A 12,421-nucleotide genomic window follows, 5' to 3' on the forward strand; every position below is an offset into this window, starting at 1 on the left:
TATTATGAATTGACCCTGCCTGCTGGATTAGATAAATCAAGTCTTTTGCTCTATGTTGACAGTATAGAATGTCACAACCTCTTTCTTTCTAGAAGCCAGGGGCAAGTTAAAAAATCAGTCAAATGTAGGCAGGCTGATTTTATATGATCTTTTTATGGAAAAGGCATTTACAACTCTAAAAGCATATGTGAAATAGAAGAAAATTACTATTATCCTATAAAGAGTAAATATATATATTGACAAAAACTATGAATTCCACTGCTGTTTTGTTTGTTTTAGCTTTATTTGTAGTAACAGCTCCCAGATCAACATACACGGCTGAATATGGGGATACAGTGCAACTGATCTGCAGTTTCCCAGTTGAAGAAAATGTACATGTTTCCAAAAAATTAAAAGTATCTTGGGAGCACATTGACTATTTTCAAGATAAAAGTCAGGATGTATTAATGCTTAATGATGGGCAGCTAGATTTAAAAAGACAGCCAGACTCCTTCAGAGGGAGAACAACACTGCTGATGGAAGAACTGAATAATGGTAGAGCTGTACTAGAGATTACAAATGTGAAGTTAACCGATTCAGGCAAATACCGCTGCGTTTTACAACTTGATGGGTCAGACTATAAGACTATAAGCCTGCAAGTGAAAGGTCAGTATATATATTTATATAAATCAATAAATATTTTACCTGAAGTCATATAGATGTGCTGCCTATACAGACACTGAGGTTCTGTAATAATCTAATTTACAATTTAAATACTATTGGCATTCTAGTGCCTTCTTGTTTAACTTTAAGACTAATGATCTTCTCCTGTGTTCATTGGCACAAATATACAAAATATTACAAAAGTGTTCCTCAATTACCATCAGACATTTGCGACACAGCAAGTATAAACTTACCCCTGTGTGTAATAATAGGCACAGTTTGTGTTCCCTTAGTATATATGGCCTCAGGTTGCCATGCTCCCCACTTCCAGCACAATAATACACACACAAACACAATTGTACTGATAGAAACAAGCAGTCTGGGCCTTTCCCCCCACACTCAAGCAGAACTATTTTTAGGCTGCGGGTGCCCTGCAGAGAAAGACTGCAGGTATACCAGGAAAGAGGTGGGGAATCACTAGTTTTGAAACCTGGGGGACCTTGTTAATGTGGTTATTAAAGTATAACTTGAAACTTCTCATGTATGGGCTCCTTATACCTACAGTATACCTATTTACCATATAACATGTACTTTATAATATGCGCAGTCTTAACCCAGAATGGGTATGCTGCATATTTACAAATAATTGCAACCCCAAAATTAAAATTCACCTAATAAAAGAAAACATAATTCTAAGCAACTTTCCAATATACATTTATTAAACATTTTCAGTGCTTTTATTTGTAAAAACTATTGCTATCAGGATCAGATTGGAGGGCCCGAGGCCCACTGGGGCTGCTGTCTCCGGGCCCCCTCCTGAACTCCAGACCCCTGCCCCTGCTGCACTTCTCCAGGAACACACCACAAAAGACGAGAAACGCAAAAGAAGCAACGTGCTGCGTTAACAACTTTCCTTTCTGGACGAACGGGGGCCCACCAGGTTTTTTCCCGGTGTCCCGCCGGCCCAATCCGAGCCTGATTGCTATGGAAAGCAGCATTTGCTTAACTCTTAGTTCCCCAGCAAAGACAGGTCTGTTAATTGTTTCAACAGTCTGAGCCATCAGGGAAGTAAAAAGAAAGGGACAAAACACTGTTTTTAATAGCAATACATATACAAATAAATAGATAAAAAAACAACGAAATTTGTAATGAATGTATATCGCAAAGCTGCATAGAATTATGTTTACTTTCATTAGGCAAAACGTATTTTTTGGGTTGGCATTCCGTTTAAAATCACCATTTTAAATGCAAATAGTGATAAATCTCTCCTTTACCCATGTCTGCCCAATAATATTATGAATGTAAGCATGTCATGAGGAGTGTTGGAATAGTTTTTAAATGTTGAATATTTTTTTTGCAGCATCATACAAAAGAATACATATTAACACATCTGAAAACGAAGAATTTTTGACATGCCAGTCATTGGGATTTCCAATTGCAGAGGTATCTTGGCAGAATAATGGTGACAATGTGAGTTTGCCATCAAACACTTCCCATTTTCTGACATCTGATGGAGTTTACAATTTAACAAGTACCATCAGGATCAGGCCAGATGTCACACAAAACTATACGTGTGTGTTTTGGAATGAAGAGCTGAATGAGAAAACACAAGTTTCTTTTATACACCAAGTAAATCAAGGTAATGTTTGGTACTGAACTTATCATCAAATATCATCACCATAATAATTACCAGATTGTAAAGTTACAACCTTTCTATGGTTCTCATTTGTTGTTGGACAAAAATGAGGTATTTTGCCCCTCTTTTCTTCTGGTACTTTCCAGGCTGAATCAACATACTGTACATGGGTATTGGGGTCAGGTTGCTAGGCAACCGCAATAACAACACGGTGGAGTCTACCAAAACTAAGTCTAAAAGGTTACATGTGCTAGTATCCTATAACCAGGCCCGGATTTGTGGAAAGGCCATCTCGGCCCGGGCCTAGGGCGGCAGGATTTTAGGGGGGCGGCATGCTGCCAAACCAAACCCACATTGGTTGAAAAAAACTGGGGATGTGCTGGAAATAAAAAATTTTTTTAAAATTTCCAGTGCGCCAATCGCCATTGCTCCACTCCAGATGATGAAAATTTGCACGAATAAAGGGGCGACGAATGGCAGTGGGCCTAGGGGCACCCACTATGTAAATCCGGCCCTGCCTATAACTGCCCTTGTGACAGTAACCGGGCCTGATTAACATTAATCATCTGTTGTCTGTAAGTATTTCATTGCATATTTTTAGGCAATTACAGTGGTTCTAAGCCTCCTAGGTACAACTGGATCTTGTATTTTATGTTTTTTATAAGAGGTAAATTCCTGACTGCATCAGGGATGCTTTGCATGAATATAAGGTCCAGAATGCATTTGTAAATATATTTATGCAGCACTGGCATCTTCATCCTAGTTTTCGCACTGTTTTATGAAAACCATCACATTTTCACTGCTGCCTAGTAGTGATTAGCGAATCTGTCCCGTTTTGCTTTGCTGAAAAATTCACTAAACTACAAGAAATTTTTTCTCACACAAAACTGACCAATGTGGCAATTTGTTGCACCATTCCGCGAAACTTTCTGCCGCCGGCAAAACTCGAAAATTCGCTACTGTGTAGATATTCAGCTAAATTCTTTGTTTAACTGACCTGCATAAAATACACTCCACTTCCAAACTGAAGTCATAGAAATATTCAAACAGTCATTTGTATCAAAAATCTATTTTTAAAAAAACAATATGAATTAATTATTTTTATTAAAACAAAAAACATTTACAATGAATAGAGCTTCTCAGCTTTTTTTAAATATTTAGAGGAAATCACCATATGCAGCAATTACATCCAAAGTAATTTTAGAACTGGTCTGTTTAACTGGAGTCCGAGGGCAATTTTTTAAATAATGTGTCTGCTGTGTACACAGTTTATTCATAATTTATAGAAATACAATCTAATAAATTTTACTGGAGATCCCCTTTGCATTCCAGACATTAGGCATGACTCACTTTTTTTGTTAACCCATCTAGATTATTTTTCCTTTCCGCAGCTTGAGGAAATTGATTTATTTCAGTTGCAGGTCTTTCCAAACTTTGGCAACGCGCCCCTTTTTGTTTTTGAAATGTCGTATGAGTAGGATATCTGTGTGTATAATCATACATAGTGCCTCAAGGTGCAGGTAAACTTTATTGTGGAGTGAAATAGTGTATCACTAACTGCCACTTCAAAGAATGTTTTTAAGATTTTTTAAAAAAATGTTGTTAACAGAAACTTTAGTCTAGTTGATGAGAACATTGGTAATTCCCAGGTGAAGCCATAAACATATGAATTAAAGCTTGTGTTTTCAGCTGTACATAAATGGCTTGTGTGAGTTACAGTCAAAACACTGAAACTGGTCCATAAACACATAACTAAGAGGAAGTATGCTCCAGGGGGGAAAAAAGCCCCAAAACTAAAATAAAGTTTCCCTTAATATCCTGCAAAGGACAATGTACTGTACAATTCTGTCCATTAAGTGGTAAACAACAGGAGTAGTCTTACACGGATGTTTTCCCTTCCTTTTAATGCCAGATTTTTATTTATGTGCTGCAATTACATGAGACAAAGTACAAAATAATAAGCGATCCACTGGTGGATATTATTTTGATGGGAGCATTAGAAATGATGCAGTGCAGTATAAAAATTGTTCTTGAGGCCAATAGGACAAAAACACTGCATTGTGAGTAAAAACATAGCAAACTGGATCCAAAATTTCAGTTTACACACTGAACTTGGGATTCTAAATGATCCTTACAGACTCAACGTATAATTTACTCTTGTCAATGCTTGAGGCTAGTGCCTAATTCACATTTTTTAGGTGCAACATGCACATGGCACTAGGCATAAGAGAAGTAAGGCATGTATTGGAAAGAATACCCGACATATTAAAAAAAAACTGTATACATCTAAAATTATGGAGTATAAGGAGCTGTGGCAGCAAAATTGTTAAGCACCGGATTGTCTCTCTATAAACCACTTCTGCTCTATATATTTAATTAAAATTTTCAGTTACGTACAAAGTATATAAAATGAGATAATAGATTATGGCTTATATATAATGACCAGCAGTTTTATTATTATTCTTTACTTATATTGCTCCAACATATTCTGCAGAACTCAAAGAATATTCATACTGTACACCAGAGTTTATAATCTAAGGTACCAATCACATCCACATTGTCAATTATATCAGGAGCTACTTTAACCTGCCTATGTGTTTTAGGAGTATGGGAGGAAACTGAAGAACCCAGAGGACAAATCAGTGTCTTGGCTCAAATCTACAACCCCAGCATTTTAAGGCAGCAATGCTACAAACTGCACCCAGGTGCTACGCTTAGGGGTATATTTATGAAAGAGTGAAGTTAGAGATCACTACACAGTGGCATAACTAGTTGTTACTGGGTTGTCCCAGATTATCAAGCAGAAAATTAGGTTTGTCTGTAATATAAGCTGATGCTACAGGGCTGATTATTAAATTCTGTTGCTAATTGCACTGGTTCCTGTGCTGCCATGTAGTAATTATCTGTATTTATTACTAATCAGCCTTATATTGTGACATTTCTATTCTATGGGGCAGATTTATCAAGGGTCGAAGTGAAAATTCAAAGTAAAAAAACATTTGAATTTCAAGCTATTTTTGTGTATTTCGACTATTAAATAGGCCAAAATTCGATTTCGAATTTGAAAAAAATGTGACTATTCAAATATCTAAATTTATCATGTACTGTCTATTTAAAACTTCGACCATTCGCCATCAAAAACCTGCAGAATTGCTGTTTTAGCCTATGGGGGACCTCCTAGAACCTATTTGGAGTCATTTGGTGGAAATCAAAGTTTTTTGGGGAAAATACTTTGATTCGAATTCGATCGAATGCGCTAAAACTGCGATTCGAACGATTCGAATACAACCCATTCACCCGGAATTAAAAACTTTTTTTTTTATAATTTTCAAATGGTCTTTTTTTATTCAAATTTCGAAGTTATGGGAGTTCAAAAAACTCCCATTACTTCAAAATTTGACGCTTGGTTAATCTGCCCCTATGTTTACTGTATATTGTGAGTGGGTCCCTAAGCTCAGTAAGTGACAGTGGCACAGAGCATGTGCAGTGAATCAGCAGAAAAGAAGATGAGAGGCTACTGGGGCATTTTTGGAGACACAGAGCTTTACTGCTAAAGGGCTGTGGTTGCCTTGGGCTGGAGCAGAAGCCCAAAACATAATGTATAACATTTCTAGCTTTTTCTTTAGTAAGGCTTGAGTTCTCCTTCAATTAACAGATCCCTGCAGCTCCTTTTACCAATACTAGGACGTATTTATCCAGAACTTGAGTCTGGAGCATTGCTGGGCTTTGCGTCTTGCCAGTCGTATTGCAGAGGGCAGGAAGTAAGAATAGGACACACCTTAACCTTAAAGGGGACACCCATTTCCCTTCCCAACCTGCCCTTCACAATCACAGTGCTGCAGAAAATAATTGACCCCCTCTGTGTGTGATTTACTTATATAAATGTGATTAATTCTACTTCATTTTCCTATTACTACAATAAAAAAAAAATCATTTACTGCACATTGCTTAATATGATTGTTTGGTGTCTCTTCCTGGATTATAACATTCATTCATTTACTGATAAAAGTATTGTGTCATTTATTGACAATCTATTTAAGCATCTCTTCCTGTAGGGGAAATTCGAGACATCACAAGTTTGATATATTCAATAAATCATTAATTCACTCTGATAGGAAGTTAGATGAAAATAGAAAATTATTTTTTAATTGTTTATTTCTAACAGCAATTTTTTACTCTGCTTTTAATACATTAGTTGCTGTTACAAGGGGATTATTTATAAAACTTCAAAAATTTCGGGTGTGATAAAATCAGGTAAAAATCTGGTGTAGGTTTTTTCGGATTTGAGGCAAAAAACCATGAAATCTTCAGAATATTGTACAAAACAATCAGTTGCAAATGGGACATATGCCATAGACTTCTACTTGATCAGGTTTGAGATGGAGTATTTTTTATTCGGACTTTTACCACCATTAGAAATTAATAAATCACAAAAAATTCCAGGTTTTTTTTCTCTGAAAAAATGGTGTTTTCCCTTTTAAAAGTTCAACCAGTAAAAAATTGGACTTTAGTAAATAACCCACTAAATATATTGTGTCTTATATTTTTCCGATTTTTCTGTTGTGTGATCATGTAATACCCTTGATACAAAGTCCATTTATCCTACCCGCTATTGAATTTACTTACAGTGTAGTCAAGGGTTGTAATTGCAGTCTTTAGAGAGAGAGAGAGAGAGAGAGAGATGCAGAATGTGCATTAAACAAATAATCATATGGTTTTATTTTGAGCTCAAGACCAAAATGTATGATTGTTTGGGAAATTGCAAAATGTAAAAGTGAAAAAATAAACATAAACGGGCAAATATTTGACTACATAAAGGAAATAATGTGGCATATTGCAAGTTAATTCTTCCCCTTTTTTTGCTGTATATGAGAAGTTCTCTGGTCACGCGTGAGGCATTGAAGCATGGTACTGACTCCATACTTTGCATAAATGTGAACCTAAGTGCAAAGGCAGTGAAGCTAAAAACTCAAACATGTGATAGAAATTTGGCAAGAGTTGCTTACCTACAGTAAACTTATGACTGTATCTATAGTATATGTATATAAGTCTTATCTCACAGTGACAAAAAAAATCCCAGACATGGTAAATCATGAGAAATCATGAGATAATGACTTGATATGACTTGAAGCAATAAATTTATTTTTGTATCTGCTACTTTATCTTGAACTGACATTTCCTTTTAGCTTCTTCCCATAAATCACAGCTATCTAGATATGTTAAATCCAGAGAAAGTGATCCACTAAAGTTTTACTGGACGACTAATAACAAGAAAGTTGTACTCACAAAAGAAACCCTCTGTGCTCACCCAGTACAAAACAGATTAAACAACCCTTAGACATTCTGTGCAACAAAAAACACACTTAGGAAATATCCCTATTTTTCCTTCATTGTTTGCCCATTTTTGCAATATTGTAGGTTTTCTTGCCAACAACTGCAAAGTCATGCCCAATCCTACACTTAGAGGCACATTTACTAAGCTCGAGTGAAGGATTCGAAGGATTTTAGGGTACTTCGACCATCGAATAGGATACTTCGACCTTCGACTACGACTTTGATTCAAACTAAAAATCGATTGACTATTCGACCATTCGATAGTCGAAGTACTGTCTCTTTAAAAAAAAAACTTTGACTACCTACTTCACCACTTAAAACCTACCGAGCTACAATGTTGGCCTATGGGGACCTTCCCCATTACTTTTCGAAGGGTTTTTTAATCGAAGCAAAATCCTTCGATCGATGGATTAAAATCCTTCGAATCGAACGATTTTTCCTTGGATCGATTGAAGTATTTGCGGTAAATCCTTCGACTTCAATATTCGAAGTCGAAGGATTTTACTTTGAGGGTCGAATATCGAGGGTTAATTAAAAGGGTTGGTAAATGCGCCCCTTACTCTCATTTGATTCCTTAAGAATTCAAGCTCTTCATTAAGAGTTTTTTTTTTAATGAAATGCTTTGATTGACATTTTAGAGAAACAGTAAGCCACCAATGATTTTATGGAAGATTAGTGATCCAGTATTTCACTAGACTAAAATAGAAAAATGCCAAATTGATGTGCTCAGAGTGTTTAGCCTTTTCCTTAATACGATCTAAAATAAAGAGTAAAGAATGCCCAATAGTGTGAGACTGTACGCGGAAATGCACATCATATGTTATCAGATCTACTTACACAGAGGATGTTTATTGCCGTGCATATCACATATCGTTCCCAGGTCACAATGCTTCCAGTTACCACACTTAAATATATGATCTCCGTTAGTGAAGATCCACTTTTAGCATTAGACACTCTACTTGAACTCTATTAGCCCTTCCCACTAAAGACTTAAATAAGCTATTGTCCCAAATTGTAGCAGTGGCCAGAATTAATATGGCAAAACAATGGTTAGAAAAATCCATCATGACTTATGGTATAGTAGTAAGAATAAACACAATGCAGAACGTTTTGGGGCAGATTTACTAAGCTTGAGTGAATTTTCGAAGTTAAAAACAGTTCGAATTTCGAAGTAAATTTTTGGGTACTTCGACCATCGAATAGGCTATATTCGACCATTCAACTTCGATTCGAAGTAAAAATCGATCGAATATTCGACCATTCGATAATCGAAGTACTGTCTCTTTGAAAAAAACTTCGACTCAGTACTTCGCCAAATTAAAGCTACCAAAGTCCAATGGGGACCTCCCACAGCACTTTTCTAAGTCTTTGCACATCGAATAGAAAACCTTCGATCGATCGCTAAAAATCATTCGAATTGTACGATTTCTATTCGAGCGTTCCATCAATCAAATATGCTAAAAATCCTTCGACTTCGATATGACTACGACTTTGATTCGTACGATTCGAAGTAAAAATTGTTCGACTATTCGACCATTCGATAGCCTAAGTACTGTCTCTTTAAAAAAAACTTCGACTACATACTTCGGTAGCTTAAACCTACCGAGGTACAATGTTAGCCTATGGGGACCTTCCCCATTACTTTCCTAAGCTTTTTTTGATCGAAGAAAAATCGTTCGATCGATCGATTAAAATCCTTCGAATCGTTTGATTTTTACTTCGATCGAACAAAGTATTTGCCCAAAATCCTTGGATTTTGCCCAGGATTTAACTTCGAGGGTCGAATTTGAGGTTTAATTAACCCTCGATATTCGACCCTTAGTAAATGTGCCCCTTAATGTTGATAAAAAAAGTTTATCCACAGAGATGGTCTTATAATTTTTTGAGATATTACTAAATCCAACTGGCTTTCTAAACACCAGGTCAGGAACCTAAACAATTTTGTTGGTGGGTACACAAGGGCTTACATATATATGCCATTACATATAAATTATAAGCTGGACAGTCTTGGACAGTCGCCCTCTAATGAAAGGATCTCTTAGCTTTCTTTATTGCCAATGTACTAATTCAACCTGTTGACATCTTGAAATTTGTAAAAAAAAAACAAAAAAAAAACGGACTACAGCATTGTCTCTCATTCTAGATGACCAAGACTGGCAAATGTTTTTTTGAGACACCCTGCATAATCCTATCAATGTGCTAGCTCAGAAAACATCATTAAAGGTATTGAGCAGATGGTATCTGGTTCCAAGTCGTATAGCTAAATGGATTTGTGGAAATAATCCTAACTTTTTCAGGGGCTGTGCCATCCCAGGTACAATAAGACATATTTTGGCACTGTGACAAAGCACAGCGCTTATGGATTAGTGTCTATCAATTCATTTACACTGTATTACAGGTTAATATATCCAAATGTCCAGAGGAGACCCTCTTAAATAAAACTATTGAAGCAATCCCCAGAGCAGAACATGTCTTAATTAACCACTTTTTTACTGCTACAAAGCAAGTTATTGCAAAGGCCTGGCTAACTCCCCATTTGTCTTTTCCGAAGGTTAAGGCAAAAATAGACAGAGTATGAATTATGGAAAAACGAACTAGCATAATTCTTGATAAGCAAATACAATTTATGACCGTTTGGGACCCATGGATTCAATATCGTTATCAAGTGGATTTGACCATTTCACCTTGACTTATTGAAAGGTTAAAGACAGGATTGATCCTTATATTTTCTTCCATATACAGCAGATCTTACTATTTCCCCTCTTTTCCTTTTCTTTCCTTCTTTTTATGATTTTTGTACATTAATAGCCCCATCGATATTAATGGATGTAAAACACATTTGTACTAATTGATGTTAAAAACGTGATATGTTGACTTGGAAATAAAGTTCCTTTATAAGAAAAAACTGGAAATACCTTCAATAAAAACTTTTGAAATATGATTTTTGAGACATAAATGGTTTCTTACTATCAGTCCTCAACACATTTTCATACTGCAAACACCCCAACCAAGACCAGGAGAAATCCATCAATGATTCACAGCATGTGTTTATTGAAGCCAAGAAAGTTAGGATAGAGAACTTGCAGATAAATTGTTAAATATATAAACAACTGTAAGAAAAAATAATTACTGTAAGTCGCATGACTTAAAGTACAGTTACCCCAATGCAGCATTTCCCCCACAATTTCAGTGTCATTATGCTGGTGCATGGATTTGGGCTCAGTGCTATTGCATTTGATGCATTTAAAAGTATGCAATTGCTCTCATTTTTTTGTGTATTGAACATTGAAACTTTTGCACTTAAAATTTTTGAGTGAGAAGTTTGTCACTTTGCTGCTCCATATTAAAATAATAAATTATCCTATAGTACCTAGTGATGCAGGTGGGAATTACTGCTATGCTCCAGAATTCCCTTGCATTGTTAGGCACTTAGTCCGCACCAAAAGCACAATTTTGAGATTAAGACAAATATCGAATACAGCTCAAAAGTATTAGCTGAATTACAAAGCAGTTCTGGACCCTAATTTGTACTCTTTCACTTAAGAGTTAAAGTGATAAAATCTGAAAAAAAAACCTTGGCAATTTCAGGTCTAAAATAATGTGTTAATTTGAAAAAGGTAATTTTGCTTTAATAGGGGTCTATTCTGAAAACCTAAAGTAAATATGTATATTTCTTCTTTCCACAGATACAGAAATTAATGGATTTCCAAAAAACATTGGAAGGATATTAACCATTATTTCAGTTATACTTGTAGTACTGGTAACCATGATTGCCATATATCTGACAAGAAAGCACTGTTTTAAGTGTTTCAGAAAAAAAGGTAATATGGTAAAATTACAGTATTTTATAGTGATAAGTCTAAAATAACTGGACTTGCTGAGTAATATTGCTTAGCAGATTCATAGGCATGGGACTAGTTACTCTGTTATTGCGTAATTTGAACTCATAATCTTGTGAGTTTCTATCCAACATATCACATAATAGTATTATATACAGTAGTATACATTATTATGTAGTATAATACCCTACACTACAAAGCACTGGTGGAGAAACAGCTGATTCAGCCCCATATCATAAGCATTGTTAAAAGTTGCAATTCACCCATCTGAGCACACAGGTGGATTTCTGTCTAGAAATGCACTACAATCTGAAATATATCCCATACATGGGCTAACTTAAGAGCTACTAATTGATGCACCCACATGGTGAAGTACTAAGAATTTTTTCACTTGACATGGATGAAGCCCAGAATATTTTGAAAATAATATGCATAGCACTCTCTTTTATTACCAAAATGATAGAAAAAGTTTGGTTCAGCCACATTACTAGAAATCAGGACTAATGGTTGGGTTGTTTAACATTTAGCGGGTTATTTATCAAATTCCGAATTTATCTCAATATTTTCTGCTACAAACTCCAATCAAATCTGCTCGGGTTTTTTGTGCTTATTTATTATTACATTTTCCCAAAAAAATTGCTTTGCGGGGAAAACTCAGATTTTCATGTTTTTTTCTGGGTTTTTTTTTATCCGATTTTGACTATTTTTTTTCAGATTGTTGCCCCAAAATTTCAGGGTATTGCACAAAACCCAGCGCACATCAAAAAATCATTGGGACTTCTCCCATTGACTTATATGCAACCTCGACAGGTCTAAGATGCTGGATTTTCTGATTCGGACTTTTCCATCCTCGGAAAATTCTGAAAAATTTGTGATATTTTAAAAATCCGATTTTTATAAAAAAAACAAATCAAAAATTTTCGTGATTTTTGCATTCAGAGTTTAGTAAATAACCCCCTAAACCATGTTT

At 35.6% G+C, this 12,421-nt stretch overlaps 1 protein-coding gene across 2 annotated transcripts in view; it reads left to right on the forward strand.

Moving 5' to 3' along the window:
- Positions 1 to 12,421, forward strand: part of LOC108705370 (programmed cell death 1 ligand 2) — a 32,943-nt gene that overhangs the window by 15,144 nt on the left and 5,378 nt on the right. For both annotated transcript variants that reach the window (XM_018242228.2, XM_018242229.2), the window contains 3 exons: positions 280 to 645; positions 2,003 to 2,281; positions 11,299 to 11,433. In XM_018242228.2, coding sequence (XP_018097717.2) covers positions 280 to 645; positions 2,003 to 2,281; positions 11,299 to 11,433 — 780 coding nt within the window. The remainder of the gene's footprint in view (positions 1 to 279; positions 646 to 2,002; positions 2,282 to 11,298; positions 11,434 to 12,421) is intronic.

This window comes from Xenopus laevis, chromosome 1S (assembly GCF_017654675.1).
Source record: "Xenopus laevis strain J_2021 chromosome 1S, Xenopus_laevis_v10.1, whole genome shotgun sequence".
Classification (NCBI taxonomy): domain Eukaryota; kingdom Metazoa; phylum Chordata; class Amphibia; order Anura; family Pipidae; genus Xenopus; species Xenopus laevis.